Source organism: Hylobates moloch, unplaced genomic scaffold, assembly GCF_009828535.3.
Source record: "Hylobates moloch isolate HMO894 unplaced genomic scaffold, HMol_V3 SCAFFOLD_18, whole genome shotgun sequence".
NCBI lineage: Eukaryota > Metazoa > Chordata > Mammalia > Primates > Hylobatidae > Hylobates > Hylobates moloch.
Window position 1 is genome coordinate 6,570,812 of NW_026652293.1, and position 17,223 is coordinate 6,588,034.

General features: G+C 36.0%; 1 protein-coding gene across 8 annotated transcripts in view; it reads right to left on the reverse strand.

The window, feature by feature from the left end:
* The window catches only part of CD55 (CD55 molecule (Cromer blood group)), a 57,643-nt gene that overhangs the window by 28,678 nt on the left and 11,742 nt on the right, over nucleotides 1–17,223 (reverse strand). For 4 of the 8 annotated variants that reach the window (XR_009210802.1, XR_009210801.1, XR_009210803.1 and 1 more), the window contains exons 4-10: nucleotides 16,691–16,790; nucleotides 15,326–15,411; nucleotides 10,889–11,077; nucleotides 5,044–5,157; nucleotides 4,453–4,533; nucleotides 2,411–2,431; nucleotides 1,320–1,437 (exon numbers count right to left, since the gene is read on the reverse strand). Coding sequence is in view for 4 of the 8 variants with exons in the window: in XM_032137083.2 (XP_031992974.2) it covers nucleotides 1,320–1,437; nucleotides 2,411–2,431; nucleotides 4,453–4,533; nucleotides 5,044–5,157; nucleotides 10,889–11,077; nucleotides 15,326–15,411; nucleotides 16,691–16,790 (709 nt within the window). In the remaining 4 variants the exon portion in view is untranslated. The remainder of the gene's footprint in view (nucleotides 1–1,319; nucleotides 1,438–2,410; nucleotides 2,432–4,452; nucleotides 4,534–5,043; nucleotides 5,158–10,888; nucleotides 11,078–15,325; nucleotides 15,412–16,690; nucleotides 16,791–17,223) is intronic. The other 4 variants (XR_009210804.1, XM_058430715.1, XM_058430714.1 and 1 more) reach the window with 1 other exon arrangement.

The window sequence follows — 17,223 nt, forward strand, 5'->3', positions numbered from 1 at the left end:
CCTGTCAAGATATCAATGTCACTTTTCACAGAAATAGAACAACAAAAAAAAAGTCCTAAAATGATTGTGGAACCAAAAAAGAGTCCAAAGAGCTAACACAACCTGAGCAAAAATAAAGCTGGCAGCATCACACTACCTGACTTCAAAATATAAGGTTATAGTAACCAAAAACAGCATGGTATTGGTATAAAAACAGGCACACAGAATAATGGAACAGAATAGAGAACCCAGAAATAAATCCACATATTTATAGCTAACTGATTTTTTACAAAGGTGCCAAGAACATACATTGGAAAATGGATACCTTCTTCAATAAATAGTGCTGGGAAAATACAGAAGAATGAAACTGGACCTCTGCCCCTCACCACGTACAAAAATCAAATCGAGATGATTAAAAACTTAAACATAAGATCCACAACTATAAAATTACTAGAAGAAAACATCAGGAATACTCTACAGGACATTAGTCTAGGCAAAGGTTTAATGGCTAAGACCTCAAAAGCATAGACAATAAAAACAAAAACAGAAAAATAGGACTATATTAAACTAAAAAGCTTGTGTACAGCAAAGGAAACAATCAACAGAGTGAAAAGACAACCTGTTAAATGGAAGAAAATATAAACTATTCATCTGTAAAGGTACTAATATCCAGAATATACAAGGAACTCAACTTACTAGCGAAAAACAAATAATCACACTAAAAAGTGGGCAAAAGACATGAACAGACATTTCTCAAAAGACAACATACAAATGGCCAGCAGGTACATGAAAAACTGCTCATCACTAACCATCATGGAAATGCAAATCAAGCTCCAAAATGAGGTATCAGTTCTTACCCTCAGTTAGAATGGCCATTTTTAGACAAAAAATAACAGACGCTGGTGAGGATGTGAAGAAAAGGGAAATCTTATATACTGTTGGTGAGAATGTAAATTAGTACAGCCACTGTGGAAAACAATATGGAGGTTCCTGAAAACATAAAAAAAAAACTATCTTATGATCCAACAATCCCACTACTGGATATTTATCCAAATGAAAATAAAACCAATATATCAAAAAGATATGTGCATTCATATATTTATTGAAGCACTATTCACAATAGCAAAGATATGGAATCATCTTAAGTGTCCATCAATGTACAAATGGATAAAGAAAACGTGGGGCCAGGTGCAGTGGCTCACACTTATAATCGCAATGTTTTGGGAGGCCGGAAGAATCGCTTACGGCCAGGAGTCCGAAACCAGCCTGGGCAACATAGGAAAATCCTGTGTCTACAAAAAATAAATTTCAAAAACTTAGCCGGGTGTCGTGGCACACACCTGTAGTACCAGCTACTTGGGAGGCTGAAGTGGAAGGATCGCTTGAGCCCAGGAGTTCGAGACTGCAGTGAGCTACGATCACACCACCGCATACCAGCCTGGGTGACAGGACGAGAACCTGTCTCAAAATAAAAAATAAAAATAAAAAAAAGAAAAGAAAGAAAACAAATCTAGCATATATAGAATGAAATACGTTCAGCCATAAAAAGAATAAAAGCATGTCATCTGCAGCAACATGAATGGAACTAGAGGCCATTATATTAAATGAAATAAGCCAAGCAAAAAAGACAAATATCACATGCTCTTACTCACATGTGAGACCTAAAAAAGTTCTCATGGAGGTAGAGAGAAGAATGTTAGATACCAGAGGCTGAGAAAAGTGTGTGAGTAGGAGGGAGGATGAAGAGACTTTAGCCGATGGGTATAAGCATACAATTAGATAGAAGGTTTACATTCTAATATTCGATAGCAGAGTAGGGTGAGTATAGTTAGCAATAATGTGTGATATATTTTTCATAGTCACTAGAAGAAAGGACCTAAAATGTTTCCAACACACAAAAATAATACTCGAGGTGATGAATACCCCAAATACCAACTTGAGAATCACACAGTCCATGCATGTAACAAAATATCACACGTACCTCGTAAATATATAAAACATTATGTATCAATTAAAAAAATATAAGATAATCAGGGAAGTTTGGATATTGACTAAATATTTGCTGATATTAAGGAATTACTGGATTTTTTTAGGTATGCTACGTGGTTATGTTTTTATAAAGGTTACTTAGTGAAATGTTTATGAAGGAAATGATACGATGTCTGGTATTATCTTCCAAATAATCCAGGGAGTGTGAGGGAAGTGGGTATCCATGAGTTGAAAATCGCGGAATCTGAGTGAGTATATGAGGATTCACTGTACTATTTTCCCTATTTGAGTGATGTTTAAAGTTTTCCATACTAAAAAGTTTAAAAACAAATTGCAGGATAAATTTTTTTAAAAACAAGAAGACAATATTATCTCCCAGGAATATGGATTGTATATCCCACAGTGAAAACAATTTCTTTTATGGCCTGAGAGCCAAACTTACCAGATAGAAGACTGGTAGTACCTACAGACGAAGGGAAAAAAAAGGATTAACAACAAGAATTTGTCAAAGTCATTGATTTGCTAGCAATTTCATATACTATCAATAAACTACACTAGAAAATTCAAAAGCAACTCAAATTTCCATAAATGAAATTATAAATGTATAAAAACAATTACACATTATTAACTTAATCAAGTAGAATGTAAACATTACTGTCTATATCTGTTCAACAGAATCAACACTGTAAATATAAATTATGATAAAGAGTTATTGACTACCAAAACAAATGCCATTTAAATTTGGTTATAAGACTTTAGGGCAAGAAACATGTTTGAAAACTTAAACAGTAAATAATTGTTGATCCAATCTTACTATCAAGAAACTATAAGATGACTAAGTCCCTTTTAACAGACTATATCAAAACTCAAAACTGCCATATCACCTTATTATTTATATCTTTCAATGACCATGGATGAGGCATTGCAAGAGTAAATTTACTTTCAGATAAGCATATTTATAACAATAAATAAGCTGCTCTCCTAAGCGAGGTGAACACATTGACTCAAGAGTGCCATTTAGAACAAGCAATATTACTCAGCAGAAAAAGTGCAGGATTAAACTGCACTGGCTATGAACTGGATGAATTAATCTCTAAGCCTCTAATTCCTCATCTATAAAATCAATCTGAAGATACTTTGCAAGGTTGTGGTACAGACGAGTGGCATCAAATAGAAGGTGAATGGAACATATCGCTATAGTATATACTCAGTAAGTGGTGGCTACAATTTTTTTTCAATTAAATAAAAAAAAGAGTTAAATATGGCATTTTATACTGTGCCCTGAAAGAGTAAATTAATTGTACCTAAGAGTAAAATTTGATCTCAAATATTGATATATTATAATTGACTCATTAGGTTCAGTTTAAATGTGTTAAATTATCTTATACTTTTTACAGAAGGAAATATGTCAATAAAGTTAGTTCTATAACGAATTTATAAGTGACGCTTATTTCTCTTTGCCTTGCTCTATTAAAAACTGGACGTATTCAACCTAGAAATTTTAGACCAAGAGATGTCACAAAATTGTAAAGAAGTAAAAAACCACATAAAGAATTAAAATTAGTGAAGTAAATCAAAATTAATCAATGTAAGCCACAAAACCAATGCTGAGTGCTAAAAGGTAATGAAACATATACAGTTTCTGTAAATTATTTTAAAAATATGAAACATTATTATGTACTACTTATGGAAACATACATGGAGTATAAGAATGAAAACAGACAGGAAGTAAGCACATCAGTTTCAGGGCAGTAATTGCCTTGGAGGGAGAAAAATGGGCTGGGGAAATGTATTAAGGGAACTTTAACAATAACATCCGTAATGTTTAAATTCTTAAAAATATCCAGGTGCTGGCAAAATAGGCTTCAAGGTAACAATTATGAAATATATAAAATCATTTTGAAAATACGGTCATAATGGGTAAAACTATAGATAAAACACAATTACTTGGTGCCACTGAGAACCTACCGTTTATAGAGCCTTGTAATAATATGAACTATTTGAAAGGATCTCTGTATTTTCAATTACTTAGACGACACTATTGAGATGCTTTACCAGATCTGCAACTCTAGGGAATCCGGAAAGATTCCTTAGCATGCTTTGAGGGATGGGTCTCTATCAATGAACCAGACCCAGGACTCAACCTTAAAGACAGTACATATTTGGTTCTTTGAAGGGGTCTTGAATAATTCGTTGACTCCCTAAAACTACTACAGAAAACAGAATTTTTTTATCAATCTTAATTTAGCATTTTTTTTAAATGGGGCCACAGTCTTTTTCTCTATTATTGTAAATGTTTCTTTTTTTAAAGATTTGCCCTAGTACAATCCAAGTCCGTTTCCAAATAAAGTAAAAAGTATTAGTATGAAAAACCCTGGCTACAACATATCAGAGACCATTTAATCCTGCAATCTTGGTCAAGTTCATATTTCCACCATAGCACATTAGATCCATACTCAGTAAACCTGAACAGTGTCAACTGACCTGAAGTGGTTCCACTTCCTTTATTTGGGGTTGTTTCACGAAAATGCTTGGTTGTCCTGGAAACAGGTGTACTCCGTGTTGCTGTAATATGAGCAGAAGGGAATCTTTGTGTACTCTTGAGACCATTAGTCACTGGGGAATGTACATTAGTGGACTTACGTGTTTCTGGAGGACTCTGCGTAAATGCAACTTTTGCTGTGGTGAATCTTTGGGCTGTCAGTGTGGCCTGTGTAGCAGAAGCATTTGTCATCGTGGGATTCTGAGTTGCAGGAGGGGTCTTTGTAGATAGGGTTTTTGATATGAAAGATGTCTGAGCTGCTGCTGGGGCTTTGGTGGCTGAATCATTTGCTCTGGTGGGTTTCTGAAGAGTTGGTAGGGTTCCTGTAGCTGAAACATTTACTGTGGTGTGTCTTTGAAGTGTTGATGAGACTCCTGTAGCTGGAACACTTATTGTGGTGGGTTTCTGAGGTGTTGGTGTGACTACTGTAGCTGCGACATTTACTGTGGTGGGTTTCTGAGGAGTTGGTGGGGTTCTTGTACCTGAAACATTTTCTGTGGTGTGTTTTTGAAGAACTGATAGAGTATCTGTACCTTGAGCATTTGGTGTGGTGGTTTTCTGAGAAGTTGGTGAGACTTCTGTAGTTGGAACATTTACTGTGGTAGGTTTCTGAACTGTTGGTGGGACCTTGGAAGTTAGAGATTTTCCTTTGAAAGAAAAGGTTGAGAAACAAGTTAGCTGAATATTGCTGGCCATATTAAGATTCTTAGCCATTGCTTGCTCTGTGGCTATCCTTTCTCTCTCCCCACAAACACCTAGGTATGACTTTCAGGAAACCAACTCTTATTATCTATTTCTCAAGGAGCTGAAGTTCTAAGTTGCGTTTGCTTTGATATAAATTATACCTACGGGTAACTAAAGAAGACTTATACCAAAGTATACTGAGGTGCTTAAGCTGCTTCTTGTGAAATAAACAAATCAAAGAGTCACTAGTGATCTTATTCTGTGGCACATCTCTATTTTCTCTCCCAAATTATCTTTTGTGCTGATACGAAAGAACAACAGGATGTTGTTCTAGAACAACTAAGCCAACAGAGACAATCACAGCCTTTTCTATCACTTAACCTTAATGAGCCTGAGAACTTGTTTTGTTTCACTTCTTGTTTAAAGTGATACTTGAGTCTGAGTAAAAATAACTTTTAATTCTCTTGTGCTAGTTACCAACTTTCCATACACTAGTTTCTCTAGGAAACCAAGGCTTATTGTGTATTTCTCAAGGAGCTGAAGTTCTAAGTTGCTTTTGCTTTGATATAAATTATACCTACGGGTGACTAAAGACTTATACCAAAGTATACTGAGGTGCTTAAGCTGCTTCTTGTGAAATAAGCAAATCAAAGTTAGTCACTAGTGATCTTATTATGTGGCACATCTCTATTTTCTCTCCCAAATTATCTTTTGTGCTAATACTAAAGAACAACAGGATGTTGTTCTAGAACAACTAAGCCAACAGAGACAGTCACAGCCTTTTCTATCACTTAACCTTAATGAGCCTGAGAACTTCTTTTGTTTCATTTCTTGTTTACAAGTGATACTTGAGTCTGAGTAAAAATAACTCCTTTTAATTCTCTTGTGCCGGTTACCAACTTTCCATACACTAGTTCCTCTTTAGATTTCAGACTAGATAACAAGTCAGGTGAAACTTTCATAAGAACATACTCTGAGAAGCATAAATCTAACAGCAGAGCAACTTTTTCGGTCTTCAGAGCCCATCTGCCATTGGGTCGCTTATATAAAGTCCCTGTTGAGGCAGTATTGGGTAGTGCCGAAGCCTGATTTCACCATGTACTAGTGAGCTCTAGCAAGTCCCTAACCCTTCTAAGCTATAATTTCCTCATCTGTAAAATGAGGATAAAAGCAGAACAGATTGAGTAATTATTATTGAGTGAGGATTAAGGGAAATAATTGAGTAAGCTATTTCACAGTGTCTGTCCCAGAAGCAAGAGATTACATCATCCAGGATGACTGTTGCCAGCCCCATCACACACTGGATGCTCTAGGAACTCAGATGGTATTGGTCGTTTTTTTCTGACTCCTAACCCTATCTCACAGGCTGCTATAAGGGATAAATCGAGTAAAACGCCTAGCAGGTAACACAGGACTTAGCAGGCACTCAAACAATGATAATCATTATTAAGATAAGTAAAGTTTTTTTATGAACTTTTCATTCTAAGACCCTCCTATATGAAAACTATTCTAAATTATTCTTTGTTCTATCAAGTTAGTTCTCAGTTTTGATCCAGAGAATGTATATACTACCTCAGAGTTTAAATTTCCTAGAAGTTAATTTTTTAGTTATCTTTTCGTTACTGATATCTAGTTTAATTCCACTGTGGCTAGAAGGTATGGTCTGAATAACTTCAATCTTTTGCAATGTATTGTAGCTTAGAGCCCAGCATAGGGTCAATTTTGGTAAATATCCCATGTGCACTTGAAAAAACATACTTGTCATCGGTCCTAATAGGTTCAATGGTCTCATATGTATATATGTTTAATTGTTGCTCAGATCTTTAGTCTCACTGATTTTTGGTTGCTTGTCCTATTAGGTATTGAGATAGGTGTGGAATTTTCTAACTATGAGTGTGTATTTGTCTATTTTTTCTGTCCATTTTTGCTACATAGAGATTGAAGCTATTTTATCAAGTACATAGATTCCAGATTGTGCTATATTACTGTTGAGTTGGCCTCCTTATCATTATGAACTGTTTCATCTTAAAATACACATTGATATTAATGTAACTGTGTCAGCTTATTTTGAAGGGTTAATGTTTGCATGGTATATTTTTCCATCCTTTAAACTATTCTGTGTTCTTGTAATTAAACTGTGTCTCTTGTAAATAGTAAAGAACTAGGTTCTTTTTAAAATCTTTTTAAGTCTGACAATCTTGGTCAAATTGCACTTAATATAATTACTGACATACTTGGGTTTATATCAACGACCTTATTAGTTTTCTATTTCTCCCATCTATTCTTTGTTCCTTTCTGCTTCTCTCTCTTGTTCTCTTTTGGATTAAATATCCATTATTATTCTTTTATTAGCTTGTGATTTATGTATTATTCTGTCATTCATTTGTAGCAACCCTAGAGATCACAATATTAGACTATAAGTCAATTACGCAAACTATCACTTTTACCACCTTTTCAGTACTGCTAGAACTGTGTAACCTTTAAATAAATTTACCTCTTTCTGCCTTTTGCATTGTTATTGTGCATTTGTATTCTATGTATAATTCAGACCCCACAGGACATTACATTCACTGTTTGTAAACTCAGTATCCATTTATCCTTGTCAGTGTTCATTTCCTTTTGTATTTTCATGTTTTACCTGGGATTATTTTCATTCTATTTGAAGAATTTTCTTTAGTTTCTCATTCTGTGCATGTTTGGTCTGCTGGTGCAAAGTTTTATTGGTTTTTGTCTGAATACATCTCTATTTTGCATTCAGTTTTGAATGATATATTAATTGGGTATAGAATTCTAGGTGAACAGTAATTTTCTTACAGTATTTTAAAGATTTCTTCTTATTGTCTTTTGGCTTGCATCATTTTTTGCTGAGCGGTGATCAGTTTTATTGTTGCTTCTTTGAAGTTTTTGTTGTTTGTTTTTGCTATGAGTGGTTTTATTTTTATTCAGCTTAGATTCAGAGAGTTTCTTGAATCTGTTGGCTAATGTACTTTTATCAGTTTTGGAAAATTCTGAGTAAGTATCATTTTAAATATTTCTTCTGCTCCTATTTCTCTTCTTCTCCTCCTCCTTCCCCTCTTCCTTTTTGTCTCACTTTCTCTTTTTCCTAACGTGTTAGCACAGTTTAACACGTCTCAAATGTCTCAAACTTTTATCTATATTTCACATTCCTTTTTCTCTTTGTGCATCAGTTTGGGTATTTTTAACTGATCTTTCAGTTCCTAATACTGTTTCTTTCTCTGTCTGAATAGCTAAACCTATCTATTGTGTTCTTAATTTCAGATATTTTCCAGTTGTAGAATATTCATTTTACTCCATTTTTACAGATTCCAACTGAAGTTCTCTTTTCTTTTATCATCTTAAACTTGTTAATCAGTTATTTTAAGGTCCTCATTTGCTAACTCAATTATCTGGATATTCTTGATTTGGTCATATTTTCTTGCTTCCTTCCATATCTAACAGTCTTTGTTGTATGCCAAACATTGTATATAAAACATCTGGATGATATGATATGCCTTTCTGATAAGCAGACTGCATTGAGGTAATCATATCTTCAACCTATTAGGAATTGAGCTGGGTTTCAGTTTCAGTAAGACTCCATCTACTTCTGCTCTTGCCTCTGTTTCTTGGGAGTGGCCCTTCCGGGCTTCTGACTAAAAGCCTGGCGGATTTTTGTTGTTTCACCTTTGGAAGATGGCAGGAGATCCAGGTCTGTCCTTCAGAGTTCTCCCAGCCATCTAATGTCCTTCCCTATACAGTTTCAAAATGAGCACAGATGTGCTAAAGGGGAGACCTGTGTTATGCTAGCTAAAAGCCTGTTCCTCTGGTGGGTATATGCTATCCAAATACCATCAAGTTCTGAGAGATTTCATTTTGTACTTTAGAAGCTCTGGGTCAAGCTTCCCAGCCTCACATGCAGCCCCAAAATTAGCGAATGGCCTTTAGGAAAAATTGGTTCCGCATTTGAGGGCCTCAGTTCCCAGTGTATTACCCTATCCCTCCATAACCATTAAAGCGTTGCTGGTTTCTCTTTCCTGGAAGTGGTCTTTTGTCTGGGTCAAGGTGAATACTTAGTCCAGCTTCAGAATCAGCAAAGGTCCCTAAGGAAAACTGGCTTATATCAGGATGGGTTGCCTTCACCACCTGCCCCCAGGAATTTTAGTTCATTCAGACCTTGTTGCTTCCACAGCTGTATCTTATGCCTTAAAATATATAATTTTTTGGTAATCTATTCAGATTTTATAGTTGTTTTAATGGAAGCATCAGCCTGCCATGACCTACTTGGGTACTTCCATATGGTTTTTTAAGCTCTAAATAACTGATCATTTAATAAAACTTGGAAAAATAAATATGAACTGGATCAAACAGCCAAATTAAAAAAGCACACACACTAAACTTCATAATTAAATGAATTCAAATACAAAATTTTTTACCATTTACATTGTAAAATCTCCCTAATAATCATTATCATTAAAGGTGCAAACACCACAATGATGTAATATTAGTGGGAGACCAAATTGGTACAGTATTTTAAAAAGCAGTGTTACTAACGGGTATGAAAAATGTAATTCACATACCTTTGTTACAAATAATTATACTGCAAGGAATTTATTGTACAAAGGTACTTGCATACATGTGCAGTGACAGATGTACAAGAATATTATAGCATCATTTGTAATAATAGTTCATAAAAAAAACCAAACTAGAACAAAAAACCTAAATTGCCATCAATAGAGGACTGGTTAGATAGATGAATACCCACACCATTGATATAATAAATAAAAAATATTTGTATGTTTATTTATATTCTAGAATGAAACAAAAGAATTGGTAAAAAATGGTTACCTCTCCGAGTAGGACTAGTGATAGAGAAGAGGCTTTCACTTCCTATTTTGTACTCATCTCCATGGCTTTAATATTATGTCATTATGTCTATGTATAATACTTATAATAAAAATCTATTTTAATAAGGAATTTTTAAAATTCATACTAATAAAATTTCAATTATAATTACAAAAGTAAATACTCAAATGTTTGAGTCACGCTGGCATTCACCACTACTTAAACGCCACCTATTGATACTAGGCAATGTTTAGTCCAGCTTCACTGATCTTCTAAATATTTCTTTTAAAATATATTTTAAGAGCAGTTCAAAGGATTCTGAGAGTACCTTCTGGGTATAAAAAGACATTGAAAGAAAAAAGTCTAGAAGGATGAAGGAGAATGGATAATAATAGAAATTCTGGAGGCAGAAAAGAATTGAATGTTAATTCAGTGAAGTCAACAGATGGCAAGAGTTTCTCCATCGTTGCAACATGTATGATCACTATCTAGAGCCTTCAATCTAAGATTCTCCCTCCAATAAACCACTTTATATACTCTTTGTATGAACAAAGTACCTATATTAACTGACTGAAAGCAACATGGTATAAAACAGCAAATTTAAGCAAATTCACCAAAAATATGAGGCCTATTTTATATATACACATCATAATATGTGTGTGTGTGTGTGTGTGTGTGTACAAGCCACAGACCCTTCTGAGAAGCTTTAGAAAAATTGTGTCCCACAGAAAAATACAAATATGTATATGTAAACATTTTACATTTTTTTCTTAGGGGGTTCATAGAATGTCTGCAACCCACACATAGACCTAAGGGTAAGAATAAAGCAAAAATATAACTATCCAAAGTGATTACCTCTGCATTCAGGTGGTGGGCCACTCCATTCTCCTTCATTGTCATTCACAGTACAATAAATAGAGTGCTCTCCAATCATGGTGAATCCTTTATTACATGCATACGTTATAGACTGTCTATATCCATAATTGTCACGTTCCCCTTGAATTATTCCATTGGCAATTTGTGGTGGTGCTGGACAATAAATGTCTTAAAAAACAATTCCAACATCTTTTAAATAAATAAAACTAGTAAAGTATTTTTACAAATAAGACCCAAAACATGTTAAAGCTTATATTTTAAACAAATCAAAATATCATTTTTCTAAATTCAGCATTACCAACAAGAGATGCTTATAAATGCCTATTAAGTAATTGGTAGTATATTGGAGCTTTGAATGCAAGTCGTGTAGAAGACAAATGCTAACCTTGAGGCCAATTCATAGAAATAATAAGATTCAGAACATGTATGTAAAAGAAAAATTATAATAAGATGTGTGCATATCAAAATGGTGCTAGGAAAAGTGAATACTGCAGGATTTTAGAGATGAAAGCAGTGTAGTCAGAGAAGACTTGGGCAGGGAAATAGAACTTGAGTTTAAACCTAATATGTACCATGCTTTTGAGACAGAACAGCGGAGAAAGCGTTGCTCTTCACTCTAAGAGGGAAACAATAGCAAATGCAAGGAGTGGAAAATTCAAGCGGTATGTTTAAGAACTAAGTACAGATCATTTTGGATACAGCAGAAATCTTAAATGTCAGGATTACATTTTGACTTCTAGAGTAAACATTTTAGCACATATGGACTCACAGAGACTTCATTCAAAACAATCTTACTGAGCAGCTGAACTTACAAAATAAATACAAGCAGAGGTTTAGTTATACTGTAAAAAGGGATCACTCCCTGGCAGTTACCCTGAGAAAAAATTCAATGGTTCCACATAATCTAAAGGCATGATGTTGTTGTCCTTTTTTTTTTTAAAAAAAAAAATGAAGGCAATTTAGTATGTGTGTATGCCAAATTATGTTACACCAAACGTACTTAAGAACACAGAAAATACTTAGCACATTTATCAATCACTCTTCGGTCTTGGATCAAAACAAGTAGCAAGAACAAGCTGTTCTGATTTACACTAACAGAGTGTGCAGAGACACACATACCATTGGTTCAGTTCAAACATTTTCTGAGTGCCTAACACATGCCAGGCATTTTTTTATAATTGGAAGTGCAAAGGTGAACAAGATATAGTTCCTATGTCTTAAAAGCTAGTGGGAAAAAAGATTCAGAGATGATTTCAATAAAAAATGTAAGGGTCATCATAGAAGTAGCCAGCCTGGGAATCTTTCTGATGGGCTAGGGAACTAACTCTTGGTAAGGAAAATATAGCTAAGTAAAGAAGGGGCAGCGGGGCATGGTGGTTCACACCTGTAATCCCAGCACTTTGGGAGGCTGAGGTGGGCAGACTGCTTGAGCCCAGGAGTTCGAGACCAGCCTGGGCAACATAAGGAAGCCCTGTCTATGCAAAAAATACTCAAATTAGCTGGGCATGGTGGCGTGCACCTATAGTCCCAGCTACAAGGAAGGCTGAGGTGGGAGGATCACTTGGGCTGAGGAGGTTGAGGCTGCAGTGAGCTGTGATCGCACCACTGCACTTCAGCCTGGGCAACAGAGTGAGACCCTGTCTCAATTTAAAAAAAAGAAAAAAAAAAAGATACATGGAAACCACAGCAGTTTGCATGTGTAAGGCACAAAACATGAGGGCAAGACCTGAGTGTCAAGCAGTAGGTAGACCACAGCTGCCTTGTACGCTATACTAAGGAATTTGGGCTTTTTAAGTGATAGGAGATATGAATAAGCTCTAAGGAGGAAACAGATGTCTAAGTCACATCTGTGTTTCAGATCGCTCTGGGTAAAATATGGATGAAACATTAATAGAGTGAAAGAATGGAGGCAGGAGGCCATTACTATCAGTGTCACTCTTGAACTCAGGCAACTAAGACTGCTGCCTCAGACCCCACATTTTAAAACGCTGTGCTCTGGCCCTCCTCTGGATGCATCTCTCCCCTGTTGGTGGGATGTCTGTAGGCTGAGAGCATATACTCAATGACAGCCTGTCCTACGACTTCTCCTCCATTCCAGAACACGCTCCAGGAACTAGCACCCAGAATTCCCTGTGCCAACACCCCTTCCAGGGCCTGAGAGGGTCCCTCCCACTGGTCCATGTTCTTGAAGGTGGTCTATCCTGCTGATATACTCACCTCTAACCCAACAGACAATGGAGGGTGGATACAAGTTATGGTGGATGTGGTGGACATGACTTGGGTATGTAGGCTGAGTTGTCCACTTATGTGCACCAGAGAACCCATACAGTGTGGGAAGAGGAAGGGCTATGTGAAACAAGGTGGGTCTTAGGCCAGCAACCTCCATTTATATTCTTCCCTGGGCCCTGAAAATGTTAGGGGTGGCCCTAATTGCAATAGTCCACGGGAGGAATAATAAACTATGCTATAAGTATACAGATGGAGAGCAAAACACAAGTTTGAAAAACAGATTGAGGAAGTAAAGCACAATGATTTAGGGATGAGATGTGGGGAGTTAAGATAAAGAGAAGGGTCTGGGATGATAGTCATTACATAGCAGGGATTGATTCTAGGTTAGCAGACACCATCAGTCAACTAAAATTTTGAAAAAGAAAACATTGGCAGAGAGACAAACAGGTCCTCTGACAGTGAGGCTCCATTCAGGGGTAAACTAGCAGCACCTCTGTTTTCTGTATAACTATAGACAATTAGTGAATGTGTCCACTGTTCTTTCCTTCTTCATATCCATATTCATGCATGGACATTGAAGCAACCTCATGTGTTTATAGGCTAGGGCTATATACTTGAGGTGAAGGAGTACATTATTTAAGAATTTACTTTCCATTCAATCTTTTTGGTATGGTCAGAACAAGTTATGTGGAAAATCAAAATGATCCTAAAAGAAGTAAGGCCTTATAGGAATATTTGAAGCCACTGGGATTGCTTAAGAACAGGGGCTCTTTCCTACAGGATGCAGATGTCAGTGGTTGCTGAGTCACACAGAGGATAGAAGAGTCAAGGAGGAAAACATGAACATCAGAATATTCAGCATGGAGTTCAAGACACCAGATAGGGAAGCAACGCTGTGGCCTAGATGCGCAAGCAGGAAGATAAAGTGGGTTTGCATTTCTGTCAAATTCATGACACAGCAGGTGCTCGTGAAAATACTGGCTTCAGATGGGAGACTGTCTGAACTTTGTGACGTGTTGCCTCAGTCAAACAAAAGATATGGCCCAGCTTTTCCTTGTTTTCTATCTTTAATTTACTATCATTTACAATGTCTCTTACTGGACAACGAAAATGGGAAAGGTGCTACTGGGTAGCAATGATGAAAAATTTAAAAACAACGAGAAAAAAATGGTAGTAGTATGACATCTCAAAAAGAAGGGCACATGGTGGGTGTGGCAGGGACAGGCTCCTTGATGGCACGGCTTTGTTTTGTCTTCGTATCAGCTGACCCTACACATTGCCTACCAGAGTGTCAATCGATAAATGCTTGATAAATTACACTAAATCTACTCTAGTTTTCTTCCCCTAGTAACACACAAAAACTTTAACTTATCAATAATTTTGACAATAGGGACCTTCAGAAGTCATTTGCAGGAGGGCACATTGTGTGTAGAGAGAGAGAAGGATGGAAAGAAAGCAAGCCTACATTTTAAAATGTTGCATGTATTTTATTCCTTTCAATTTCCAAGAGACATATGTCTCTAACTGACATAAATTTGACTGGATATATATCCATTTATAATATTATTTCTGCACCATATATTTGAGAAGATTCTCAAATACAGACACAGCATTTCTTCTTGATGGTATAAGCTTCTCTCTCTAATGATAAGAATACATCACACCTTAAAACCCTTCTAGATAATTATCTGTTAATTATTTTAATCCTAAGAAGCAGCATGTAGGCAACACTGGATTTTAGAAAAATGCTGGGTTTGAAATAAGAGACCTGGGTTAAAGGCCTTCCATTGCCACTTGTTTTAGCATATGGGGTCAAGTCTTATAGACCCTCTGATTGACAGTATTTTCTTACATAAAATTATGGGGCGGAAATCTTTTACCTATCATACTTGACTTTAGAAGTAATGGTTAAACAATAAATGACCAAGTGCAATACAAACCTAAGTTTGTTTTTAATCCTCATTCTATAGTTTGGGAATTGGGACTCAGAAAACTTGATGGTTTATCTTCACAGCTGCTAAATGAAGGAACATCACTAGAAAAGGTCTTAAAATTAGCAAAGCACTCATATATTGAAAGGTGGGTTTGCTACAAATACACACTGTGCTAATTCTTAAGGGGCAGAAATTAATTTATCATTGAGTACTCAGCCTCACAACCTGAGTGCTTAGATTTTTTAACTCTTACCTCTGCACTCTGGAAACGGTTCACTCCACTGGACAGAGCTGCCTGAAATAAGACAGAAACTAGAAGTTGGGCCAAGTAATTTGTACCTAAAGCAATAGGGGAAGAAAAAAGAGTTTGTTACATTCACACATATTTGACTTTCCTCAATTCTCCAGGTTATTATCTTAAAATATTTACTACAGAATTAGGTGAAGATAAAACAGTAGTTGATAAAAGTCCACACAGTAGTTTAAAGGAAAACAAAAATTAAGTTTAAAAAGATGACATCCAAAGAGTAAAAACGGATAAGATAGGTACATTTTTTATTTGCATGGGGAATATGTTAGAAAGCAGAAAAGGGTTTTAAACATTTTTAAATGACATAGATAATTGAACATTTCATACTTCTGATTTCTAAATATGGGCTTCACAGAATAATAGAATGTACTTATATTTAAAGGGTTAAAATCCCAGCACCTTGGGAGGCCGAGGCGGGCGGATCACGAGGTCAGGAGGTCGAGACCATGGTGAAACCCCGTCTCTACTAAAAATACAAAAAAAAAAATTAGCCGGGCGTGGTGGCGGGCGCCTGTAGTCCCAGCTACTCGGAGAGGCTGAGGCAGGAGAATGGCGTGACCCCGGGAGGCGGAGCTTGTAGTGAGCCGAGATTGCGCCACTGCACTCCAGCCTGGGCGACAGAGCAAGACTCCGTCTCAAAAAAAAAAAAAAAAAAAAGGGTTCAAAGTACCAATATCTGTGTTTCATATAGGAGACAAGCGATACAGATATTTTTACTTTATAAAGAATAGGGACACACACAGAGTAAAATAGAATTATTTAATTTACAGATATGAAATGAGAAAATAAATGTAAAGTTTTCAACAGTGTCTGAGACACTGATGGTACGCAATGAATGAGTTCCTTTTCCCTATATAGAGAACTGGTCAAAGAACTTAGAATACTTTCACACTAGGAATGTCTTTAACTCATGCTGCTTTGTAACAGCTTGTTTGCATATAGAAAAACTCATGCAAATTCATTATTTAGGTCAACTAAAGATTGGTTTAGTATTTAACATTTGAAGAATTATTTCTGCAAGTATCATCATCTCAATTTTTTTATTAATCACATTTAAAATTTTATATTGAATCACATATTTACTGAAATCAGAATTTAGAGAATTTTCGTGGTATAAGAAATCTTCCTTTCTTGCCCCATTTTACTAAATTTAACTGTGATGAGCTCATGATGAAGGGTCTTTGAGGAGAGGGATTTTTTTAGTTGCTACTAGCTGTGAATACCAGTCATGAAACTAACAATCTCACCTTAAGTCCTAATTTGTTTTCTCATTTCCTAAATACAGGGTTTTAGTATGCCCAAACTTACCCTGTATTACATGAGAAGAAGATGGTTGCGCCAAATAATATGTCATTTGGTACACTGATCTGACCATTTGGTATTTCTCCAGGATTAGGGCATGATTTCTCTAGAATAGAATACAAATTGATTTTTTTAAATTATCAGGCATACACACAAAGGTAACTATGTAAGGTGGTGGATATGTTAATTAGCTTGACTGTGTTAATCATTTCACAATGTGCACATATATCAAAACGTCATGTTATACACCTAAAATAATATTTGTTGATTATACCTCAATAAAGCTCGGGAAAAAATTTTGAAAAAATTATCAAGCATATATATGTAAATTCATCATCTGAACCATTGATATTTCTTATCCTTAGACTTTTTTTTTTTTTTTTTTTTGAGATGGAGTTTCGCTCTGTTGCCCAGGCTGGAGTGCGGTGACATAATCTCAGCTCACCGCAACCTCTGCCTCCCAGGTTCAAAGGATTCTCCTGCCTCAGCCTTCCAAGAAGCTGGGATTACAGGCATGCGCCACCACGCCCACCTAGTTT